The sequence below is a fragment of the Macaca nemestrina genome, chromosome 4 (genome assembly GCF_043159975.1).
Source record: "Macaca nemestrina isolate mMacNem1 chromosome 4, mMacNem.hap1, whole genome shotgun sequence".
NCBI classification, from domain to species: Eukaryota; Metazoa; Chordata; class Mammalia; order Primates; family Cercopithecidae; genus Macaca; species Macaca nemestrina.
Window position 1 is genome coordinate 21,501,046 of NC_092128.1, and position 26,851 is coordinate 21,527,896.

General features: G+C 38.2%; 1 protein-coding gene across 19 annotated transcripts in view; it reads left to right on the forward strand.

Annotated features, from left to right (window-relative positions):
- The window catches only part of LOC105471320 (diacylglycerol kinase iota), a 453,152-nt gene that overhangs the window by 330,760 nt on the left and 95,541 nt on the right, over nucleotides 1-26,851 (forward strand). For 14 of the 19 annotated variants that reach the window (XM_071094416.1, XM_071094423.1, XM_071094426.1 and 11 more), the window contains one exon: nucleotides 25,463-25,516. The exons of the other annotated variants lie outside the window; for them this stretch is intronic. In XM_071094416.1, coding sequence (XP_070950517.1) covers nucleotides 25,463-25,516 — 54 coding nt within the window. The remainder of the gene's footprint in view (nucleotides 1-25,462; nucleotides 25,517-26,851) is intronic. 19 annotated transcript variants of the gene reach the window in all.

The following is a 26,851-nucleotide window of genomic DNA, read 5'->3' on the forward strand; positions in this document are numbered from 1 at the left end:
TTAATAAAGCTTATAATAATATAATCTAGGCAAAGGATAACCTGTTTTTAAAAATCTATTATATTTCTAACCCCAGAATAGAATCATTGACATATGATACATTTTTTAAAAATCTGAGATAACTTGATATTCCCCCAAATTTAACTCTATTCCCATGCAGACTGGTTAAACTTCACTCTGGGCACCAGTTTATTCTGCACTTTTAAATTGCCATGATACTAAAACACAAGCAGTAAAGAAGAGCTTGGAGCCAATTGAAAACAGATGTAGTTTGTAAGGATAGGGAATTAACATTTTGTATATCAAATATAGTGTTTGACAATGCTTTCACATACATGATCTCAGTATAATTCAGTATTATCTGGATGTTTATAACATATAATGCATAATATATCAATAAATTGGTTAACATTAATGATACTAGGATTGTACCCTAACTAGGTATTTAGTTAAGCATTTGCCCTAATGGAATTTCCTTGTTTGGTGATTTAGTAGAAAAGTCAGAAATTTTGGTGTTTGAATCTCAGTTGCAACCTTGACAAAGTCATTTAATTTCTCTGATGATCAGATCTTTCATCTGTAAAATGAAAAGATAATTATAACCCCATTCAGTGCTGAGGGTTAAATGTAATGCTGTATATGGAACCCATGGTGTGAAGTCTGGCACATTACCGTGCTCTCCAAAAATGGTAGCTGTGATGCCTGTGGAGGTTGTTGTTGGAGAGGCCCTGCTGTCACAGTGCGCATCAGTCTGCAGGTCCATAAAGCCAGACTCAACGGAGGTCATAGAGGCTGACTTCCTCTATGCTGAGCTCTTCCTGGCTTGAGGCAGCTCCCTTCAAACTGCACACACCAGCTCCCCCAACCCACTTTCTTACTTTCAAAAATAGAATTGAAAATACTAGTAAATATCACAGAAAGATTATGGGGAGAAAGTGTAACTAAATCATTCAATTTACTTTTATTGTGTCTACTCGTATAAACATCTGCTGTAATGACACGATACTTAAATCTATGAAGCATGTAAATACTGAATGCCCATATAGGATGATCTGAAAGTTTACCTGCAGATTTCCTTCTGCAAGTCCTAATACATTCTCTGAAGTGTGCCATCTGTTATCCACCACTGAATTTTTTGAAACAAATTTTTATTTTGGAATAATTTTAGATTTATGAATAAGTTATAAAGGTAATACAGGGCATTCCTGTACATTCCTCCCCCAGTTTTTCTCATTGTTAAACACTTTACATTACCGTGGTGCATTTGTCAAGGAAACCGATACTGCTACATTACTGTTAACTAAACTTTTGGGATTTCTATCCCAGGATCAAATCCAGGATACCATATTGCATTGAGTTGTCATAGCTCCCTAGTCTCTTCTGATCTGTAACAATTTCTCAGCTTGCTCTCTCTCTCTTTCTTTCCTTCTTTCACCTTGATGGTCTTGGGGGAATACTACCTTCTGTAGAATATCTTCCAATCTGGCTTTGTCTGTTGTTTTCCTCATAATTAGACTGGATTGATGGGTTTTTGGAAAGAATACTGTAGAAGTGAAGTAGGCTTTTTGTCCCATCATGTCTAGACTTATCCAATATCCACATGACATCCCTGGTGATGTTAACCTGATCATTTGGTAAAGGTGATATTTGCCAAGTTCCTTCACCATAGAGTTACAATTTTTTTCCCCTTCCCTACTCCGTTCTTTAGGAGTAAGTCACTAAGTCTAACCCACTTTCAAAATGAGCAGAGGAGGTGGATCACTAGATTTTAAAAATTGTTTCCAGTTTGCATATTTGAGCTCAACTGAGTTTGTTAACTATGCCAAAATGGTAGAGCCATTCAACCATTCTTGCATTTATACTTTCAATAATTATATATTTGTATCAGTTGTATATCAGATACCACACTAGATGTTAGTCATTGAAAGATGAGACTAGAAAATCCAACTTTACAATGTAATTTATTCAATGCACATTTATTGAGTCCTTACTGTGAACAGCAGTTGGAAGAAAAAAAAAAATTCGTTCCTGATTTTCTGGAGTTTTCTCTTTTTTTAAAAAAATGTGATAATAACTGTGATCGGGCTGTGGAAACATTCCATACCTATTTTTTCTAGCAAACATCATTTAAATAATGAAAGAAAGATAAAATATATAAGCAAGAATGAGAAAAGTCAGTCTAACCACTAATTAGGTGTGTGACCTGGGCAATGCATTCGTCTTCCTCAGGCTTCTGTTTCCTTATCTGCTAAATGCAGTAGTTAAACTCGTTGTTTCTTAAGAACAGACCATAATATAAAAAATGTTTAGTTTTGTAGAAATTACATAGGATTAAAAATTTTTTCACCAGCATATTTCCTTAGTAGAGTTTTTAAAGCTCGAACATCATTCATAATGAGTATTAGAAACCATGTAAGTACATTGTGCTTCAAGAGTTTACTAAAAACACTGATTTTTTTTTTTTTCCTATCAATAGCTTCATCTAAAATGGAATCTTTCCCCCTCGTTTAACAAGTTGACAACAGGGCTGTTCAGTAGAGATTAGGCCTCCATTTGGTAGAGGTAGGCTTTCCAATTTGAAATCTGTCTGAGGAGGTAAATGATGTCAGTTTGTCCTCTGAAGGGCATTGTCCTTCCTTTTTGCAAGTGTGTTTATGTTTATTCCTATTTTCACGATTTGATGTTTACCCAGAGTTTTGTGCTTAGTTTCTTTTACTGTCTTTTCCCATCTCTTGTCTGTATATTTATCATTTTATTAAAAAAAATAATAATGTTAACACACATTGTACTATTGCCGTGAGCAAGGAAATGTCTTTTCTACATATATTGTGTAATTTAATTTACCCGACATCTCAGTGTGATAGATAGATAGTATTGTTATTCCCATTTCACATATAAAGCAATTGAGGCACAGAAAACTCAAACTGTCTACGGGGCTGGCATTTTGAATACTTATTTATCACTGTGTTTTCTGTTTCCGCCAAGTAGTACTTCTTATTTTTCATATAAATATCTTTAATAACATAAGTAAAAATTTGTATTTCAGTCTTTCACGATTCCATTTCAAATGTCTTCTTACATTTAAACTGACTTTGACTTAGTTTATCACACTTGGGTTTGTTGGGCAAGTTTCTGTTTTTAGATCTCCCTCCAACGTCAAATAAATCATCCATTCATAAATTCAACAAATATTAATTGATTGCGTACCTTATTTCTAGTACTATTTCAGAATACGGAAAAGTGCTTGTCCTGGAACTTATGTTCCAGTGGAGAGACAGACAAATGAATAAATAATACAATATGGCGGCAAGTGCTGTAAAGGAAAGTAAAGCAGAACAGTGACAGGGCATCCTGTTTTTGATAAGGTGATCAACAAGAGACTTTCTGAAGAAGTGACATTTAAACAGAGACCAGAACAAAAAGAGTGCATGTATATGTGGATTTCTAGAAGAGTATCCCCGGGCAGAGGAAATGGCAGGTTCCAAGGCCAAGCATCCTTAGTCTATTTAATGAATAGAAGGGATGCCCATGTGACTGGAACCTGCTTAGTTGAATGGAGATAGTCGGGAAGTTATTTTAAAGGGTCAGCACATGGAGGAGGCTTATAGGCCATGGAGAAGGCTTTGGATTTTATTCAGAGTGTGATGAGAAGATGTTGGAACTACTTGAGGAGTGTATCATGCCTGAATTTATTCTAGATAAATTTGGCTACTAGGTAGAAAATTTTCAGGTTGCAATAATGGAAATAGGATAGCTGGTACCAGGCTAATATGATACTCCAGGTGACAGGCAATAGGAGTGAGGCAGTTAAAGTAGTAGAGTTGGAGAGAATCAGTTGGATTCTGGCTACATTTTGGAGGTAATGCTGGTAGGATGAGATGATGGATTAGCTGTATTGCATAAGAGTGCAAAATTCAGTTGCCTCTGAGGTTTTGACCTCAGCAACTTGGTAAATAGAGGTAGGGAAGATGCAGAGGATTCAGCAAAGGAGACCAAGAAGGAGCAAGACCAAGGAGGAGCCTATTGTTAGCTACAAAAACAGCAGGAGAGCTTGTTTGTTGGAATGAGAGAGAAGAAAAATATCTCATAAAAGCTGTCTAGCTGTCAGCGTTTCAGAGAGGTTGAGTAAGACGCACACTAAGAATTGGTAGTTGGATTGGGGTAGAGGGTAGTTAGTGGTAACCTCACGAGATTGTGGAGTGAAAAAGGTGAAGGTGCACAGAGAGGATTCGTGTGCAAATAGGGTCAAATGCAGGTCAGATGTGTGCTGCATAATGATATCTTGATCAATGATGGACTGTGTATACAACAGTGGTCCCATAAGATTTTAATACTGTAGTTTTACTGCACCTTTTCTATGTTTAGGTATTTTAGATGCCCAAATGTCACTGTGTTACAATTGCCTGCAGTATTCAGTACAGTAACATGCTGTACAGGTTTGTAGCCTAGGAACTACAGGCTATACGATATAGCCTACATGTGTGGTAGGTGATTCCATCTAGGTTTGCGTAAGTACCCTCTATAATGTTCACACAACACAGAAATCACCTAACGACACGTTCCTTAAAACACATCCCTTTCGTTAAATGCCATATGACTATAATTCACCACAGATTGCTCTTTTAAGGTATTTAACTATAAAACGAAGGAAAGAAATGGGATGATGACTGGAAAAGAATATAGTAGAATCAAAGGAGGATTTTTTTTTTTCATTTGTAAGATAGTACAGCAAGTGTGTATGCTGGTGGGACCGATTCACTAGACAGAGAACTTGATTCAGAAGAGGGCCAACTGCAGCAGTGCCTTTGAGTAGGTGGGAAGATGGAACCTGGTGAGCACTGGAAGGTTGTGGGCAGGAGTGTGGGGCAGGTTCTCCCAAGTACAGCAAGAGAAGGCAGAGCCGTGAGTACAGATACAGATAGCTTGGTGTACTTGGTGCTAGGGAGAAACAGAAGTTCTATTCTGATTGCTTTTATTTTCTCAGTAAAAGAAGCAGCAAACTTACTAGTTGAAAGTTGGAAATGGATAGTATCAGTGTTCTGGAAAAAAAGAGGAAGGTTTGAAATAACTTGAGGAGAGAGACAGTGAGAGGGTTGGGCAGGATTGCTGAACTTTACTTTGGAAGTGGATCATTGAATTCATCACCGACTTGCCAGTTTCTGGCTGTCTTGGTTTATAGGTGAGCCTACTCTATGTCTTTCTAATTTTAAAGGACTCTGATACCAGGGGAATATTGGGTGGAAATATGATCTTATTATTAATATAAACTTCTTTGCCATCTAATTTTGTTTATGACCTAAAGGCTTTCTTTATTTATAAGAAAATAAAACATGCTCTGGTGCTGTGCTGTATCAGAAGTTAATAATGTTAGATTTCATACAAGGAAATGGGCCTAAAGTGTTGATGATGATATTTGATCATTCCTTCACTGTTAAAACTTAGCCTTTGGCAATGACAGCAATCAATTGCAGGTAGATCGTTAAGTCTCTGCCCAAAAGAATATTTTCCCTTTTCATTGGTTTGTTTTGTGTAACACATACTCAAAATTATGGTCAATTCTTACTATTTCTTGACCAGCCTAGTCCATTCGGTTGCTATCTTAGCAGGTTGACTACTCTGGAATGTAAGCTCAGATGGTAGTTAGACTTCCCTTTGAAGACTTTCTTCCAAGATCTTTGTATAAAATTATTACTTTCATTTATCTTGCTACGGTTTGAGTCATGCAGTGTTGGCCATTGCAGAGTCACAACTATCCTGTTTAATAATAAATAATAACACCCAATAATTTCATAAGGCTTCATGGTTTACAGAGGGCTGTTGTATACACTGGCCACATGCATCATCACAAGGGCACTTAAGATTGCCTCACACAGGGTTACATGGCTGCGACGGGATTTTAATAAGAAATTATATATTTTCTCTCTTAATCCAGGACACTTTCTAGTATACAGCCTACTTCTTTATAAAGACAAATTTAAAAGAATTTGCGGTCATAGTTCTTGTCATCGGGTGGATTTCTGGGGAAACAGACTCTGAGACTGAGTTTTGTGTGCAAGGATTTTATTGGGGATTTCCCAAGAGGGAACCACAGTTGTGCAGGGCAAGAAAAGCGGGACCAGGAAGAGGGAGAAGTTAGGCTTTGCTGTAGTCACAACAGAGGACTCCCGCAGGGACCCTTGGACCTGAGACAGCCATTCTGAGTTTTCTAAATTGAGGCAAGGGTTATTAGATACAGATCAGGCTCTGCCCTGGAAGGGGATAAACCTTGAGTGAGGTATCTTCCTTTCTGGAGAAGGACTCAGCTGTGTGCTATCAGCAAACTTTCGGCTTCTGGGAAAATGAGCGCCTCAATCCTAACATGAATGCAGTGCTTCAGTTCTGAAAACAGAGTCTTGCTATGTATTAACTCAGCACCTGATTTTTGAACTAAGGCCAGGAAGGAGCCACCCACAGACCAAAATCCTTGAGTTCATTCATTCAACTCTTCATTTAACAATGATCTATTAAACACTTACTATGTATCAAAGACTGTTCTAAGTACTGGAAATTCAGCTTAAATGAGCACTAGTCCTCAAGTTTTTCTCTTATTATATCTTTTGACCTGATTTCCCTGCTATCCCAAATTCAGGGAATTGGAATACAAGTTGATTATTCAGAAGCGTCTGAATTAGCAAAGTAAAATGGAAACCTAAAAGGTGAATGCGGACCTTTCCTTAAAAGTTCTTGCTGATGAATTATTGCCAAGTCAAACATTCTCCATTTGGAATTTGAGTAATTAAAAGTGGAAACCTGAATATAAAGCCATCTCAATTTCTGGCTGTCACTTCTAGTCTGACGCTATAGTCAGCAGAGAAAACTTCAGAGTTTGATTCTCAACGGGATGTGTGTTTCTTATATATTCATCTCTCCCTTCACTGTTAAAATGTAGCCGTTGCTAGTAAGAGCAATCCATTGATTGAATTAAACAGAATCAAGGACAGAAGTGTAAGCTAATCTGAAAATAACATCTTTGCAGATTGACTCAGAACCACGATTTTATGCACTGGTTACGTGGATAAAAACGACAGGCTTTTCCTAGTTCACACTGGTGGAAAACAGTCTTTCTTAGTGCTGAGTGGGTTTCCTGAATCACTGGTCCACTGCCAGTCTCCTGGAGTCACCTATAAGCAGAATTAGAGATGTCCCCAGGCTGTCAGCTGCTAGGGATGTCTTTGTTTGAGACCGCCCTATTTCACATCTCATAGAAGTTGTCCATGTATAATTTGTTTACTCATTTAGATTTCCCAAAAGAGGCTTGGGGCCCCTTCAGCTGATTTTAGAAAATCTTTCTGTCATTAATTCTCCACATGTATCTCATCAACTCAGAAATTCCAGGCTGCGTGACTGAATGTGTCCCCAGAATCTAGTTGATGGTGACCTTGCCCTTCACCCTACAGTGTAACAGACAGCATCATGTAGAAATTGTGAAAGAGATTTGGACCAGTGTATTTAATCATCATTTCAAGTATTGAAGTTTTAGGTTCGATTATGAATCTTTCCTTTCAGACATGTAATATTTCATCTTGATTTTTGAATATATTTAGGGATCCTGGCCATGTAGCCAAGATTCCAATGTCACAGTCAAGTCTTTGTTATCTCCCTCCCAAGTACTTAAGCACTGGTAGTAAGTATCAGTAGTGGTTCTTTCTGTATCTGAGAATTTTACAAATATTCATTTCCATTGTCAAGGGCATACTAAGACCTCACAGTTAAAAGCTTATGTCACATTTAACACCAGGAATAAGTGCCAAGAAATTATATACATCATTATGTTGTACTAGCACTTTATTGCAGGCAACATTAGAAACCTTCTTTGAAATGGAATTATCTTCATCAAAAGTAGGCGTTTACATCATTGTCATTAAACTTACATATTCAGCTGGATGAGCATGACATTTCATAGCACTGTTTGGTCTGGACCTTTGGTTCCTACTATGTATTAGAAGAGAGGTATTTGGGCCTTCTGCCTATACTTGCTCCTGGATAACCACAGTCAATGCATGAACCGCAGTCATCAGAAGCAGGAAAAAGTAAGGCCATTACGAATAGCATCCACGATTGGATCTTGTGCTCCACCTGACAACTTTTGTCTTTGTTCAGAAGACCAGGCTTTAACATCGCCTTTTTTTTTCTTTTCCCCCTGGGATTTTCTTTCTCACTTCTGCCTTTCTATTTATCATGTCCCAAATGCTGATGATTTGGAAAGAGAGAAAAATAGAGGATCTGTTACTAACACCTGAGGAGTTGTGGGCTGGGCTTCGATGGGCACCTGGGGAGGTTAGTGTTCACTTCTCTTTCTTCTGTTCTTTGTTCTCCATCCTTCAGAATTTTCTTTCCCCAATTCTGTCTATAACACATTCTAACTCAGAAACCATTTTCTTATATGTTAGGTGTTATCAAACTGCCTTTGAGGCATTGATAAGTGGTCTTTGTCCTCCATCATCACAGTTTTAACTTAATTTTACATTATTTTCACAGTCTCTCTCTGCTGCCTTCTTTGCTCTTTTTCACTCTCTCCAGCTCAGCAGGCCACAAGTCCATGGTGTTAGGTAAGTGTATCAGAAGGTTGTAACCCCCACAGCTATGCAAAACGACTTCACTGTCACTCTTCCTCCTTTTCCCCCTTCCCATCCAATTGGCCACAGAGGAGTTGCTTCCTTGGCTTTCGTATCTCTCTCATATGCCCTTCCCTTCTTGTCTTTCTGCCACTCCTCTATTCCAGGCCTCACCATTGCTCAGCTCATTGACTACATTAGCTTCCTCACTCATCCTCCAGTCACTCATCTTATTTTTCATCAATTTGTCTTCCATATTACTCCCAGTTATTTTTCTAACATTTTGTCTAAGAAAAAGGTGGGGTTTTTTTAGGCACTGGGGTGAGTGAGTGGAAAAGTACTGGAAGATGTTGTGGGGAGGTGGGTCAATTGCCAACCCATTGTATCTAATTATTATCAGCCATCAAGTAAGAATTGTAGTTTTTTGATAACCTTGGCATATTTGAAACTAACAAAATAAAAGGAAAGATTCCACTTGTCTTTACATCCTCCCATAGGAATTTGTTTCTTTTTTCTTGTCCCCTGCCTCTCCTCCTTGAGTTTTACTTTTAGTTCCTTATTTCCACCATTCTTTTGACTTCCTGAGTAGTGTGAATGCTATCAGTAATGACATAGGTACTGATAATTGTTCTATATCAGGATGATCTCATCAGCAAAGTATCTGTCCATAGCAAACTCAGAACAGTTTCTTTTTCTTTTCCCTTTCTCTTGATTTTTCTGTAGCTAGTCATCTGTGTTTGCTAATTGTCTCTTATTACCAATAACTAGTTAGGCTCTTACCCACCCACAGAGCCTGAGAGAGAGGGACTCTGTCTTTCATGGTGTTTACATTTCAAAAAATGACTTCTAGCTCCTGGAGAAAGATTCCTGAGTTGTAAAATTTGGCATGAGTCTGGGAGCAGATTTACATGCATCGCAAAGGGGCAGAGAAAGGATTTACAATGGAAAGTTTGCTAGAGTAAATACTCTAAGAAACAAGTGTTCAGGCCCATATAGTCAAGAAGAAACCTGTCTAAAGTTCCATCATGCTGAGGGAAACATGAAGGCTGTTTTGGTCAGTATACATCTGGAACCTTCACCTTCTGTTGAAAACCTGTTGGTATCTACCCATCCTTTTGAGAATAAAAGCTCAACTTTTTAGTATAAAAATTAAACCTCCGGTCTTAGCCTCACCCAGCTCTACTCTGTACCTACCTGCCTTCCTAATTCCTGAATATTTCCTTTTCTTCTTTTCATGCTGTGGTTCCTTAGAGCCTAAGGGTGGTCTGAGATAATTTCCTTTTGTCTGAAAAACTCTTGTCCCTTTTGTCAAACCCCCTTATTTTCTTCACAACTCCTCGTGGAACAGTGTCTGGTCTTGGGGAATGTGTAGCTCTTCTGGATTCTAAACACATGGAGTACATGTCTATCTGATTCCTGTCACAAAGATATTATCAGTAGGATGTTTTCATGTATTCCCCTCCTCCTCTAATTCGGTAGACTCCTTGAGGGCAGGTACCATGTCTTACTCAGCATTCTGAAGAACTCCTGGCACTAGAGTTGTCCCTGGCACCACAAAATCCTTAAAACTCGTTTGCTAAAATGATTAAGTGAATGACTTATATACGTGAAAAATATTCTGGCATAATTCTTTGTATATACAATATATATTTACCAAATTAACGAAAATAGAAACCATGAGTTGCTATTCAAGATTATGAATGCCATAAGCATTTAAGAGGATTTTTTTTAAGTGAGTTGCATGTTCCTTATGTTGCCCACTTAGGTAGTATACTATCATGATGAAAAGCAAAATTGCATCTGTACTTGGAAACCCAAATTTGTAGAGAACCTGTTAGTTTCTAGAAAGCACTCAGAAATCTTACCCTTGAATAGAATCCAAGGAAAACTACATAATTTGCTTTTATCTTGTGGATGACATTTTTAATGGACTATGGACAGGATCTGGGTTAACTCAGGCTAGGGAATCCGAACTCTACTATTACTTTTAATCATAAGGACTAGGAGTTGTGAAACTGCTGACAGGTCCCAGGCATGGCATGGCAAGGTATAAAGTTCTTGGGATATTATGTTTCCTTTTGAATGCTAATGTGCCCATTAGTTGCCCCCGCATTGGTTCCAGGTAAGCAGTGGGAAGTTAATGATGACAGGTGGTTATAAAATGGACCTGTGACCTACACCAGGGAAAAATTGGGTTGAATTATTGTATTGCAAACCCATTCTATCTAATTATTATCAGCCATCAAGTAAGAATTGTAGTTCCATGATAACCTTGGCACATTTGGAACTAATGAGGTAAAAAGAAAGATTCCAGTTATCTTTACATCCTCCCATATTATATTTCCTATAGACAAAGTATCCGTCTATAGGAAACTCAGAACAGTTTCTTTTTCTTTTCCTTTTCTCTTGATTTTTCTGTTTCTTTTTAACTAAGACTATTTTTCAGAGCAGTTTTAAGTTTACAGAAAAAGTAAGTAGAAAGTACAGAGAATTCCATATATCCGCTCAACCTTCCCCCACCCCAGCCTCTCCACACACAGTTCTTACCTTTATTAACATCTTGCATTAATGTGGTTCATTTGTTACTATTGATGAGCCAATACTGATACATTATTATTATCTGAATCCCATAGGTACATTAGGATTCACTCTTTTGTCATATAACTCTATGGGCTTTCACAAATGTGTAATGACATGCAGTCATTATTACCATATTGTACAGAATATTTCACAAGAAATACCTTGTATTATGTCTTTTCATTTCTCCCTTCCTCTCCCAAGCCCTTGGCAACCACTGATTCTTTTATTGCCACTACAGTTTTTGCCCTTTCCAGAATTTCACATAATTGGAATTATACATCATGTAGCCTTTTCAAATTGGCATCTTTCACTTAGCAATCTTCATTCAAAATACCCCCATGTCTTGTATTTGCTTTATAGCTCATTTCTTTTTATTGTTGAATAATATTCCATTGTCTGGGCATACCACAATTTATCTGTTCATCTACCGAAGGACATATTAGTTGCTTACAAGTTTTGGCAATTATGAATAAAGAGGCTATAAACATTCATATGCAGATATTTATGTGGACATAATTTTCAACTCCATTGGGTAAATACCAAGGACCTGATGCTAGATTGCATGGTAAGAGTATAGTTTTGTGAGAAGCTGCCAAGTTGTCTTCCAAAGCGGCTGTGCCATTTTATATTTCCACCAGCAATGAATGAGTGTTCCTATTGCTCCACATCTTCACCAGCATTTGGTGGTGGTAGATTTTTTTTTTTCTTAATTTTAGTCATTCTATTAGGAGTATAGTGGTATCTTTGTTGTTTAATTTGCAATTCTCTGATGACAGAAGATGTTGAGCATCTTTTGATGAGCGTATTTGCTTTCTGCATTTTCTTTTCGTCAGATTTTGTTTAGATCTTTCGCCCAGTTTTTTAATGGGCTCTCTTATTGTTGAGTTTTAAGAATTCTATGTATTTTTTAGGTACCAGCCATTTTTCTTTTTCTTTTTTTGCATCTCTTATGGATTCTTTATTATATAGGCTCCTAGATGTGGATTGCAGAGTTACAGAACACTTAGGAATACTAATACCTACTGTCAAAGTGCACAAATTTACACTCTGAAATAATTGATTTCATGACACCCTTGCCAGCATTGAATGTTATTTTTTAATCTTATTTTAAAAGAAGTGAATATTCTAATTTGCGTTTATGTACTAAGCTTTCCCCCTGTATTCACTCACAATTTGTATCTAGGGTAATTACTCCTGTTTCAAGACAGAATGAATTAGATATGACATGAACCAACTACAACAGTATAAATGAGATGGTTTCTCTGAGTATTTTCCATTGCTCAGATCTGATTATTGGTTTGGTGAGCCTTGCTGAGACCAAGGCTAAGATTCTCAATGCACGTTCTCTCCAAGAGGTAGGAGAGTATCATGAGGAGAAGGCATCATTATGTCCACGCGGGACAACCGGCTTCCTTCTGGTGCAAAATTTAAGATCAGCTTTCTTTTTGTTTTTTCTTCAGTCCCTCCCCCAACCCCCTATCCCCCGAAAGGCCCCAGGGTGTGATATTCCCCACCATTTGTCTATGTATTCTCATTGTTCAGCTCCCACCTATAGTGAGAACATGCGGTGTTTGGTTTTCTGTCCTTGTGATAGTTTGCTTAGAATGATGGGATACCAGTCTTTTATCAGATATGTGTTTTGCAAAGATTTTCACTCAGTCTGTGGCTAATTTTTTTTTTTCTTAAAACTGTCTTTTCACAGAGTGGAAGTTTTCATTTTAATGAAGTCTGACAACCATTTTTTTCTTTCATGGATCATGCTTTTGGTGTTGTATCTAAAATGTTATTGCCATACCAAGCTTATCTAGCTTTTCTCCTGTTATTTCGATGTTATTTTCTAGAGAATTTTTTTTTTTTTTAAAGGCTATTGATGTGGCCGGGCGCGGTGGCTCAAGCCTGTAATCCCAGCACTTTGGGAGGCCGAGACGGGCGGATCACGAGGTCAGGAGATCGAGACCATCCTGGCTAACACAGTGAAATCCCGTCTCTACTAAAAAATACAAAAAACTAGCTGGGCGAGGTAGCGGGCGCCTGTAGTCCCAGGTACTCGGGAGGCTGAGGCAGGAGAATGGCGTGAACCCAGGAGGCGGAGCTTGCAGTGAGCTGAGATCTGGCCACTGCACTCCAGCCTAGGCAAGAGAGCCAGACTCCGCCTCAAAAAAAAAAAATAAAAATAAAAAAATAAAAAATTAAAGGCTATTGATTTCTTAATACTATGTATAGGTTGATTAAATGATAGCAAGTACTTGCATAAACTCTATTGATTGTGTTAGTAAATCTAAAATTGACGCTTAAGGAAATGTCAAGCTTTTAAAATGTGTATATACATAGTGTTAACAAGTTTATTCTAAGATTACTATCTATATTTTGATGGTTTACCATATTGTTCAATGCCTTTTCCTATTTTCTGACTTTTTAACTCTGTTTTTATATCTATTGTTCTTTTCAGAAGGTGATAACCTTTTTTAAAAAGCCTCCACAATTCATACATATATATTTAAAACTTAAAGCCCAATCTTTGCAAACCCTGTGGTTTCTGAGAAGCTTTTCTCTAAGGTATCACACCTTCTTTTAATGATCCTATTGAAGATAGTTTGTTTGCACTTTGTATAGGTAAATGGCTTCATATAGCTGCAATTCTATTTTAACAGTAATTGCACTGTAATAGCAAAAATGTCACATAATTAAATCTTTTTAAAAAATGCTGAGCTCTCAGCTCTTTATTTCTACAATGACATCTTTTTTTTTTTTTTTTTTTTGAGACGGAGTCTCGCTCTGTCGCCCAGGCTGGAGTGCAGTGGCGCGATCTCGGCTCACTGCAAGCTCCGCCTCCCGGGTTCACGCCATTCTCCTGCCTCAGCCTCCCGAGTAGCTGGGACTACAGGCGCCCACAACCGCGCCCGGCTAATTTTTTGTATTTTTAGTAGAGACGGGGTTTCACCATGGTCTCGATCTCCTGACCTTGTGATCCGCCCGCCTCGGCCTCCCAAAGTGCTGGGATTACAGGCGTGAGCCACCGCACCCGGCCTTACAGTGACATCTTGTTAAATACATCACGGTACCTTGCAGAGAACGAATTAACTGCTGTGAGTTTTCTCCCTTTTTATAAATTCCATTATCACTTCCACGTGGACTTGGTGTGAAAGGTGTGGCTCCTTCTGCTTTGGCTCATAGGGCCTTTGCTTGTGTCATCAAGCAGGCAGCTGTGATTCCCCTCATCTCCTTGTAGGTTTGATTGATTCTTTTATTTACAAGCTTTAGTTTCAACTCTACCCTTTAGAGACTTTCGCGCAACACATTATCTGCTATAAGAGGTTCTCACATATAGTCTGCTGAAATTGGTTTGGGAATTTGTGAAAGGGCAGTACATGTTGATAATAGAATTAAGGGTAAAAGTGGTGAATTAAATAAGGCTTAGAGGAGTGAATATAGGATGGTTTTTACAGGTAAGGACTTAATCTTAACAATAACCCATTAGGGTAGATAATATGATCTTTCTCAGTACATTGGGCCATTACATACTATATTGCAGAAGAACCAAGGGCAAGCTAAGCTCATTGAGCAAAATAATCAAAAGTATCTGGAATTGTAATTTTCCTGAATGTAGTTATTTACCAAGGATAATTAAACATTAAAATGAATGGTATGAGAATATGTACTATAGCAAAACTACCAAATTGATAATATCACAGGCTAACCAGACTGAAAACTAATACTGTTTAGTAAACACAATATCAAAAATCCTTGGGAAGCACCTTTGAATATATTGTGCCTCTGATGTCATGAACTTTTCACACCTCAAGTGAGAACATGGATTTTGTCTTATGCTTAGTTTGTGTTAACTATCATTGAGGTCTTCAGTTCAGTATTGGAAATTCTATTGTAAGGATTTTAATAGCAAAACAAGTCATAGTGATTTTCTGTAATAAACTTGATTAAATTCTAGGTACTCTTGTTATCTCTACTGTCCCAATAATAATTAGCATCAGCTCACAATTTGTAAAGTAAGCAACAATTACTTTAATTCTGTGACCCCTAAGTTGCAGACAAGGTTATATAGCAAGGCTGTCAACGGTTTTGATGAACTTGAGTCATGGCCTATAAGTTCACCTGGCCTATTGGAAAAGGAGAGGAAAGGGGAAACCTTTAAAAGTGACCAGATTTCTGCCAAGTATGTTCATGAGATTGTGTCTGACTTCACTGGTAGTTTCTGAGTCTGATGGTTCTGTTCCTTTGTCCAGTCCTGGAGATATTTCCTCACTGTTCACAGCCTTTCCCTAGTGCTTGTGGAGCTCTACATATGGGACTCATGATTCTATCCTCAGCTGCTGGTCAACCTGTCACCAGTTTCTGCCTTCACTTCTCTGAGCTCAGTGTTGAAAGCTAGTAGAAACTCCATCCTTCTGTGTGGCCCAAGTTCAATGGAAAGTAGGAATAGTTCAAAACAGGGGCTCTTGAGTTAAGAGAAACCTAGGATGAAAGCTGTTGTTCCCGTTTTGGTGGTTGTAACATTTAGGGCATGTTATCTATCTGAGACTCAGTTTCCTCGTTTTAAAAATAGAAATAATGATATCCACCTCTCAGGATTGTGGCAAAGATTAAATAACACAGTAAAACTGGTACATTATTTATGTGAATGTAGGTTATTTTTTCTCCTTTCTCCTTGCCCTCCCTTTCTTTCTCCTCCTCTCCTTCCTTGTTCTTCTTCCTCCTCCTCCATCCTCCTCTTCTTTTTCCTCCTGTTTCTCTTCCTTCTCCTCCTTTTTCTTATCATGTAATTAGTGTTATCATTTTCATGTTCATCCATATTTATTCCACCCCTCCCTAAATTTATCATATGACACAGTGCTACGCAACATGACACACAATTATGTATCTTTAATATCACATGGATTTGATCATACTCCCAGATCACAGACAGTGGAAGTCTGTTCTGGCTTACCTGGCTTTTCCAGAAGTGTGGAGTATGATTCACTCATGTAAGAAAATAAATTACTTCAGCTACTCCACTTCTCCTCTCAGTGCTACATCCTTGAACCCCCAGGCTTAGGCTCTGTATTAGTCTGTTTTCACACTGCTGGTAAGACATACCTGAGACTGAGGAATTTACAAAGGAAAGAGGTTTAATGGAGAACTAACAGTTCCACATGGCTGGAAAGCCTCACAATCATGGCGGAAGGCAAGGGGGAGCAAGTCACCTTTTATGTGAATGGCGACAGGCTAAGAGAGAGCTTGTGCAGGCAAACTCCCATTTTAAAAGCCATCAGATCTTGTGAGACCCATTCAGTATCACGAGAACAGCATGGGAAAGTCCCGCCCCCATGATTCATTCATCTCCCACCGGGTCCCTCCCATAACACATGGGAATTATGGGAGCTACAAGATGAGATTTGGGTGGGGACACAGAGCCAAACCATATCAGGCTCCAAGCAGCTGTGCTCAGGAAAAGTGATCCTAGCTCAATTCAGCATCTGGGAGCTCATGTAGTGGGCATGTGCATTAACCTCAGATTCTCATCTGTTGTGAATTTTCATTGGCCGCTACGCAATTCAGCATAAAGATGCTGTGCTGAAGGCTGTGCCAGAATAAAATTTGCTTTAGACATCCCTGGGTAGGGCAGTTTACCTCAGAGTTGGTCTACAAGGGTCTTTTGGCTTTCTTCAACAAATAATTAATTCCCTTGAGGAAATTATTTGACTTTCTTTTGCATTATACCAGCTGATTCAAGTTTTCTTAAAACTCTACACTGTTGATGGGAATGTAAATTAATACAGCCACCATGGATAACATAATGGAGGCTCCTCAAAAAAACTAAACATAGATTGACCATATGATCCAGCAGTCCCACTGCTGAGTATGTGTAGGTACAAAAGAAAGGAATCAGTATATGGAAGAGATATTTGGATGCCTGAGTTTATTGCAGCAGTATTCATAATAGCCAAGATATAGAAGCAACCTAAGTGTCTATCAGTGGATGAATGGGTAAAGACAATGTGGTATATATACACAATTGATTATTATTATGCCATAAAAAGAATAAAATTCTGTCATTCGCAGCAACGTGGATGGAACTGGAGGGACAGTATGTTATGTGAAATAATCCAGACACAGAAAGACAAATAAGGCATGTTCTCTTTCATATCTAAGGGCCGAAAAAGCCAGTCACCTGAAGGTAGAGAGTAGAATAGTGATTACCAGAGACTCGGAAGGGTAGGGGTAAGGGGAAGTGGAGAGAGTTTGGTCAATGGGTGTGCAAATACAGATAGAAGAAATAACTTTTATGGTTCTATAGCACAGTAGGTGATAGTAGTTAATAATAATTTATTGTATATTTCAAAATACTAGTAAGAGAAGATTGAGACTTCTTCAAACATAAAGGAGTGATAAATGCTTGAGGTGATAGATTGCTCAATTACCCTGGTTTGATTATTATGTGTTGTATACATGTATCAAAATATCACTTGGACCCCATAAATATGTAAAATTCTTATGTGTCAATAAAAAATTAAGAAACAACTCTAGGCACCTTTCATTGTAACCTTTAACAACATTGGTTTTTAAAGCTTTGGGCAATTCAGTCTCATATATAGGGTACCCGAGCTTGATTTATTACCTGGTTGTTTATAATTTGTGGTGAAATATATATTTTAGAAATTATATTCTGTTATGTTTTATCTTGGTGTATATAGACTTTAAAAGTTTTTTATGGATATAAGAGTACCACTGTGGATTGGTTGCTAGAAGATTTTGAATTTGCTGAGGATGAATAGTTTTAATTTATTCATTATTTGCAATAATTTGCATAACAAGTTCAAGTAGTCTAACTTCAAGTATAGAATACAAAATTAATTAGTATGACCTGTGGGCATTTTACTTCAAACATAAAATCCAGAGCATGCACATGTAAAATGTATAATGGATTTCTCAACCAATTAATTTAATCACATTCTGGATTATGAGACATTTAAACAAACAGGAAATAGGGAAAGAGGGTTAATGGAGGCCAGGTTAGTGAAGCCATAGAAGGGTGCCAGGGCAGGACTTATATTTTGGCTGGAAAGGAGTAATTGGTAATATAATTTTCTCAGGGCTTAATAGCACCAGTTAATTCCACAGTGTAGTTCCTATTACTGTACCAGAATTGGTCAAAGCTTCCTCATTGTTTTAGTCTGCTCGGGATGCCAAAACAAAATATTATACACTGGGTGGCTTAAGTAACAGACATTTATTTCTCACAGTTCTGAAGGCAGGAAGTCCAAGCTCAGGATGCTGGCATGGTTGGGTCTGCTGCGAGCTCTCTTGCTTGCTTACAGATGGCTGCCTTCTTGCTCTGTCCTCAAATTTGTGTGTATTAGTCCAGGTTCTCTAGAGAAATAGAACAAACTGGATATATATACACACATATATGTGTATATATATGTATACGTATATATAACAGGACATCTATTATGGTGATTGGCTCATGTAATTATAGTGGCCAAGAAGTCCCACAGGATACCTTCTGAAAGTTGGAGGACCAGGAAAGCCAGTGGTGTAAATCAGTGCAAGCCCAAAGACCTGAGAACCAGGGGAGCTGGTGGTGTATCTTCCAGTCTGAGAGCCTGATAACTGGAGTGCAGGAGTGGGTATCACTGGTGTAAGTCCTGGAAAGAGAACCAGGAGCCATGATGTCAGAGGGCAGGAGAAGATGGATGTCTAAGCTCAAGAAGAAAGAATTCACTTTTATTCTACCTTTTTGTTCTATCCAGGCCCCAGACAGATTGGATGACACGATGACACTTGCCCACATTGACAAGGGTGGGTCTTCTTTACTCACTCCACTGATACTAATGCTAATCTCTTCTGGAAACACCCTCACAGACACAGCCAGAAATTGTGTTTTGCCAGCTATCTGAGTGTCCCTTAGCCAAGTCAAGTTGACACATAAAATTAATCATCACAATGTGTATATATAATTCAGAGGTTTAAAGATTAGTAGTAAAATAGGCACTGGTGTACCTGCCACTTAGATTAAGAAATAGAACAAATACCACCCCTCACTGTTCTACTGGGATAACTACTTTACATTATATTTCCATTCTTTTGATAGGTATATATTTTACCACCAACGTATGTGTCCCTAAACCAGATATTGAGTGGTTTTGAAAAACTAAGTAGCAGATCCAAATCCCCCTGTGTAAAGAAAAGGTGATGCTTTCAGTTTTAGCTTAAGGTTCCCAAGAAAGCTGAAAAGAGTCTCTAGTACATTGTTGGGCTTCAGTTTTTCTGAGAGTACACACGGACTCATTCTGAGAGAATTTAGTGGGCAAGGTAATGACTGAGCCCTGGGCAGTCCTTGGCAGGTGTTAAGTTGAGTTCTAGCTATCAAATGAAAATATTATCACAGGGAAGAGGCTTCTTTGAATTTTTCTGTTTCACTATGATCTAACTCTTGCTCTCAGGAATAGGTTCAGGCAGAGCACATCAGGGGGTGATATAGTGTTAATATATTTTATATAACACTCATTCTTATTACAGATTCAACTTTATTGGGGCAGATAACCCAGTAGCTTCTTGATAGACAATGGGTCCTTCATTCAGCTCTTGCACTTGTTTGATTGTCTGAGTTATGTGTAAAAGTCTCTTTGAAGGCCTTGTTTCATGGTCTTCTTTCCTGTATGGTTGCCTTTGAGAAGTTCTAAAACATTCTGAATTTTAATGCTTTGTATATGATCTGGTTTTTCCTTTCTGTAAGCTTGTAGATTCTTCCCTTTGTCCCCAGTACTCTTCAATTTCAAAACAAGATGACGTTATTTTGTTCTGTAGTTATTGTGCTTGGCGTTTGGTGGATCATTTCAGTTTGGAAACTAATGTTTTAGGAAATATTCTTCATTTTGCTTTTTATATTTATTCTCTATTTTCTTTTGTTTTTTTGAAACTCCTATTATGGGGATGTTTTTTGAAACTCCTATTATTGAGACCTCCTCGACTAGGTTTCTATTTTTTTTTTTTTTTTAGTTTTTCTCTCCTACTTTCTATCTCTTTTTATTTTTGCTCTACTTTTTTAGAGATTTTCTCAACTTTATATTCTAACTTTTCTAATGAGGTCTCTATTTGATCAAATTTTTATTTTCGAAGGGTTTTGTACTATTTTATTCTCTGAATGAGGCTCCTCTTTTTTTCCTTCATATTCTTTGTATCATTTAATATTATTTTTCCATTTCATGTGTGGACCATTTTCTCTCAACTCTCTGAGGATATTAAAAACATCATGTTTAAAGTATTTTTCCCTGTGCAAGTTCATTTTCTATTTTAAAAATATTTTAGAATTAGGGGTATATGTGCAGGTTTATTATACAGGTAAATTTTGTGTCACAGGTGTTTAGTGTCCAGATTATTTCACCACCTAAGTAATAAGCATAGTACTAGATAGGCAGTTTTTTGATCCTCACACTCCTTCTTCTCTCTACCATCAAGGAGGCCCTGGTGTCTAGTGTTCCCTTCTTTTCATCCATGGGTACACAAAGGTGGGGAATATTTAGATCCTACTTATAAGTGAGAATATGTGATATTTATTAAATAGATTTCTGTTCCTGAATTAGTTCACTTAGGGTAATGGCCTCCAGCTCCATCCATGTTGCTGCAAAGGACGTGATCTCTCTTTTTTTTTTTTTTTTTTAAAATGGCTATATAGTATTGCATGGTGTATATGTACCACATTTTCTTTATCCACTCTACCCTTGATGGGCATTTAGATTGATTCCATGTCTTTGCTATTGTGAATAGTCCTGCAGTGAACATACACGTGCATGTGTCTTTATGTTAGAGTGATTTCTGTTCTTTTAGGTATATACCCAATAGTGAGATTGCTGGGTCAAGTGCTAATTCTGTTTGAGTTCTTTGAGTAATTGCCAAACTGCTTTCCACAATGGCTGCAATAATTTACATTCCCACTAACAGTGTATAAGCACTCCCTTTTCTCCACAACCTCACCAGCATCTGTCGTGTTTTGACTTTTTAGTGATAGCCATTTGGCTGGTGTGAGATGGCATCTCATTGTGGTTTTGACTTGCATTTCTCTAATGATCAGTGATGTTGAACTTTTTTTTATGATTGATTGCCAGATTGAAATGTGTCTGTTCATGTCTTTTGCCCACTTTTTTTTTTTTGTAAATTTGTTTAAGTTCTTTATAGGTGCTGGATATTACACCTTTGTCAGATGCATTATTTGCAAATATTTTCTTCCATTCTGTAGGTTGTCTGTTTATTCTTTTGATAGCTTCTCTTGCTGTGCAGAAGCTCTTCAGCTTAATTAGGTCTTATTTGTCAGTTGTTGTTGTTGTTGCAATGGCATTTGGCATCTTTGTCATGTAAACTTTGCCAAGTCTTATGTCCAGAATGATGTTTCCTAGGTTATCATTCAGGGTTTTTATAGGTCTGGGTTTTACATTTAAGTCTTTAATCCGTATTGAGATGATTTTTGTATATGGTATAAGGGAGGGGTTCAGTTTCCATCTCTGCATATGGCTAGTCAGTTATTCCAGCACCATGTATTGAAACAGGGAGTCCTCTTTCCATTACTTGTTTTTATCGACTTGGTTGAAGATCAGGTGGTTGTAGGTGTGTGGCACTATTTCTGGGCTATTTTGTTTTATTTGTCTATTTGTCCGTTTTTGTACTAGTATCATATTGTTTTGGTTACTATAGCCTTGTAGTATAGTTTTGAGTATTGTGATGCCTCCAGCTTTTTAAAAAAGTTATAATTGCCTTGGCTATTTGGGCTTTTTTTTTGGCTCATGTGATTTTTAAAACAGTTTGTTCTAATTCTGTGAAGAATATCATTGGTAGTTTGATAGGAATAGCATTGAGTGTGTAAATTGCTTTGGGAGGTATGGCCATTTTGGTGATATTGATTCTTCCTATCCTTGAGCATGGAATGTTTTCCTGTTTGTTTGTGTTATCTCTAATTTCTTTGAGCAGTGCTTTGTAATTGTCATTATAGGGATCTTTTACCTCCCTGGTTAGCTGTATTCCTGGGTATTTTATTTTGTTTGTGGCTATTGTGAATAGGTTTGTGGTTTTTTTTATTTTGTTCTCAACTTGGATGTTATGTTGTTGGTGTATTGGAATGCTACTGATTTTTGTGCATTTATTTTGTATCCTGAAACTTTGCTGAAGTTGTTTATCAGAAAAAGGTGATTTTGGGCAGAGATTCTCGGGTTTTTTATGTGTAGAATCTTATTGTCTGCAAACAGAGATAGTTTGATTTCCTCTCTTCCTATTTGGGTGCCTTTTATTTCTTTCTCTTGACTGATTGCTCAACTTCTAGTACTACATTGAATAGAAGTGGTGAGAGTGAGCATCTTTGTCTTGTTCTGATTTTTAAGGGGAATGCTTCCAGATTTTACCCATTCAGTATGATGTTGGCTATGGGTTTATCATAGATGACTCTTATTATTTTGAAGCATGTTCCTTCAGTGCTTAGTTTGTTGAGGGTTTTTAACAAGAAAGGATGTTGAATTTTGTCAAAAGCCCTTTCTACATCTGTTGAGATGATCATGTAGTTTTTGTCTTTAGTTCCATTTATCTGATGTATCACATTTATTGATTCATGTATGTTGAACCTCCTTGAATCCAAGTAGGGATAAAGCCTACTTGACCATGGTGGATTAGCTTTTTGATGTGTTGCTGGATTTGATTTGCTAGTATTTTGTTGAGGATTTTTGCATTTATGTTCTTGAAGGATTTGTGTGTGTGTGTATGTGTGTGTGTGTGTGTGTGTGTGTGTGTGTGTGTGTGTGTCTGCCAGGTTTTGGTATCAGGATGATGCTGGCCTCACCAAATGAGTTAGGGATGAGCCTCTCCTCCTCAGGGTTTTCTTTTCTTTTCTTTTCTTGAATAGTTTCAGTAGGAATCGTACCAGCTCTTCTTTATACATCTGCTAGAATTTGACTGTGAATTTGTCTAGTCCTGGGCTTTTTCTGGTTGGGCTTTTTTATTACTGATTCTGTTTTGGAACTCATTGTTGGACTATTCAAGGATTTAATTTCTTCCTGGTTCAATCCTGGGAGGAGGTATGTTTCCAGGAATTTCTCAATTTTTTCCTGTTTTTCTAGCTTGTATGCAGAGAGGTATTCACAGTAATCTTTAAGGGTGTTTTATATTTCTGTGGAGTAAGAAGTGTCACTTCTGATTGTGTTTATTTGGATCTTCTCCCTGTTTTTCTTTATTAGTCTAGCTAACAGTCTATCTTATTAGTTATTAAAAAAAGCAACTCCTGGATTTGTTGATCTTCTGAGTGTTTTTCACTGTCTCAATTTTCTTTAGTTCAACTCTGATTTTGGTTATTTATTGTCTTCTGCTAGCTTTGGGGTTTATTTGCTCCTGTTTCTCTGGTTCCTCTAGTTGTGATATTAGATCATTAATTTGAGATCATTCTAACTTTTTGATGTGGACATTTGGTGCTATAAACTCCTTGTAACATTTTAACTGTGTCCCAGAGATTCTAGTATGTCATATCTTTGTTCTCATTAGTTCCAAATAATTTATTAATTTTCACCTTAATTTCATTATTTCCCCCAAAGTCATTCGTGAGCATTTTGTTTATTTTCCATGTAATTGTACAGTTTTGAGTGATTTACTGAGTACTGATTTTTATTTTTATTTAGTTGTGGTCCAACTGTGTGGTTGGTATGATTTTGCTTTTTTGAATTTGCTGAGGATTGTTTTGTGTCTGATTGTGTGGTCGATTTTAGGGTATGTGCCATGTGCAGATGAGAAGAATGTACATTCTGCTGTTTTGGAGTAGAGACTTCTATAGAAGTCTATTAGGTTCATTTGGTCAAGTGTTGAGTTCAGGTCCTAAATATCTTTGTTAGTTTTCTGTCTTGATTATCTGTCTAATACTGTCAGTGGGGTGTTAAAGTCTCTCACTATCATTGTGTGATTATCAATTACCTTTGTAGGTCTCTAAGAATTTGCTTTATGAATCTGGGTGCTCTTGTGTTAGGTGCCTATATATTTATGATAATTCATTCTTATAGAATTGAACCCTTTACCATTATGTAATGCTGTTCTTTGTCTTTTTTGATCTGTGTTGGTTTAAAGTCTATTTTGTCTGAAATAGATTGCTTTTTTCTGTTTTCTGTCTTTTTTCCATTTTCTGTCTTTTCTGTTTTCTGTCTGCTTGGTAGATTTTTTTTGTATCATCGCATGTGACCTGGGTCTCTTGAAGACAGCATACCATTTGATCCTGTGTCATTATCCAACTTGCCACTCTGTGCCTTTGAAATGGGGCATTTAACCAATTTACATTCAAAGTTAGCATTAATATGTGTGAATTTGATCCTGTCACTGTGTTGTTAGCTCATTATTGTGCAGATTTGTTTGTGTGATTGCTTTATAGTATCACTGGTCTGTGTATTTAGGCATGTTTTTGTAGTGGCCAGTAATGGTCTTTCCTTTCCATATTTAGTACTCTCTTCAGGACCTCTTATAAGGCAGGTCTGGTGGTAATGAATTCTCTTAGTATTTGCTTGTCTGAAAAGGATCTTATTTTTCCTTTGCTTTGAAGTGTAGTTTGGCTACATATAAAATTCTTGGTTTGAAATTCTTTTCTTTAAGAATGCTGAATATAGGCCCCTGATCTCTTCTCTCTTATAGGGTTTCTGCTCTAAGGTTAGCTGTTAGCCCGATGGGTGATGTAGGTGACCTGCCCCTTCTTTCTAGCTTCCTTAAACTTTCTTTCTTTCTTTTCTTCCTTGGAGAATCTGACGACTGTGTGTCTTGGTGATGATCTTCTTGTGTAATATTTCACAGGGTTTCTCTTCATCTCCTGAACTTGAATGTTGTCCTCTCTACCAAGGTTGGGGAAATTTTCATGGATGGTATCCTGAAATGTATTTTCCAAGTTGCTTGCTTTCTCTTTTTCTCTTTGAGGAATGCTGATAAGTCATAGACTTGGTCTCTTTAAATAATCCCATATTTCTCAGACATTCTGTTCATTCTTCTTCATTATTTTTTCTTCATACTTGTCTGAGTTATTTTGGAGGACTGGTCTTCATGCTCTGAGATTCTTTCTTCAGCTGGTCAGTTCTGCTGTTAATAACTTGCAGTTGTATTCTGAAATTCTTGAGTTTTTCAGCTCTAGCATCTCAGTTTAGTTATTTCTTAAAATGGTCATTTCATCTTTCATCTGCTGTATCATTTTATTGTATTCTTTAGAATTTTTGGATTGGGTTTTAACATTCTTCTGAATCTCGATGATCTTCATTCCTGTCCATATTCTGATTCTATTTCTGTCATTTCAGCTATTTCAGACTGGTTAAGAACCATTGCTGGGGAACTAGTGCAGTCATTTGGAGGTAAGAAGACTCTCTGGCTTTTTGAGTTGCCAGAGTTCTTGCGCTGGTTCTTTTTCATCTTTGGGGGCTGATTTTCCTTCAGTCTTTGAAGTTGCTATCTTTTAGATATTTTTGGTTTTTGTTTGCTTTATTTTCTTTGGTGTTGTTGGGTGTTTGATTATGGTATAAGGTGGGTTTGGTCAACTGGCTTCATTTCTGGAATATTTTAGGGGGCCAGTGCTCAGTTCAACACTCCTGAGCTGTGTGCTTTAACTCTGGGGGGCTCATTTTGGGCCCCCTGCTTTCTTCTCTGGCTCCTCAGGGTTAGGAACCTGTTGCCCTGATGGGCGGTGACAGCCAAAGAGCTTCACTGGGTGGTGGAAATGAAATCTGTGCTCATTTGTACATGCCAGAAATAGCAGCGGTGTGATGTGCATGCTCATCAGCTGGAGTGGGGCACTGGTGGGCCAGGGGTTTCCAGCTTCCATACAGGCATTTGTATGTGGCAGTAATAGTGGGTGCGGTGGGGCACTGGCAGGTGTGGGGCTGATGGTCTCCATGTGTGCATTCACACTGGAGGCAATGGCAGCATAAGGCAGGGAGTGGGGCTGCTGATCTTCATTTGTGTACTTGTGCTAACAGTGGTGGTACAGCTGGGTGAATGGGAGCAGGTTGTGCTCATGCTGGCAGCAGTGGCACAGTGGGTTGTAGATACGTCCTGGCAGGGAAGGGTAGGCAAGGTCTTCTGGCACATACACACTGGCAAAATGATATGGGGGTGGCCTTGGATGAGTACATGCCAGCAAAGTGTTACAGAGGATGCTGCAGTGGTGGGAGGGTACAGGTGGGCTGACATGCCTTGGCAGGGGCCACTGTGCTGGAGCTATTTGATTGTCAGGCACAGTCTGCCAGCACAGGAGCTATTATGCATGTCCCTGGGAGACACCCCAGTTGAGCATTTGCGGCTGCACTGCAAGCAGGAGAGGCCAGCACACAGGGGTCACTCAGGTCAGACTGGCCCAGATCTCTTCAGGTCTGACAGCTCCCCTAAGGCTAAAGTTTCCTAGGGGAGCATGGGACGCCTTGGGGGATGAGCATCCCTGGTCATGCTTCACTGCAGACATTGCTGCCCCAAACCCTTTGGGCTCCAGCCAGCTGGAGCCCTGCCCCTACCACTTCTCTAAGTAACTGTCCTTTCCAGCTTACGTTTCTGTGGGGGTTGTGTGGTCTCCTGCTGCCAGGATTCTACAAGTCCATGGTGAGAGTAGGCCATTCCTTGCCTGCTCAACTCACCACTACCCCAGGGGCAACTGAGGGCCAGGAACTGATGTATGGTAGCCCCATGTGGGGCTGCCA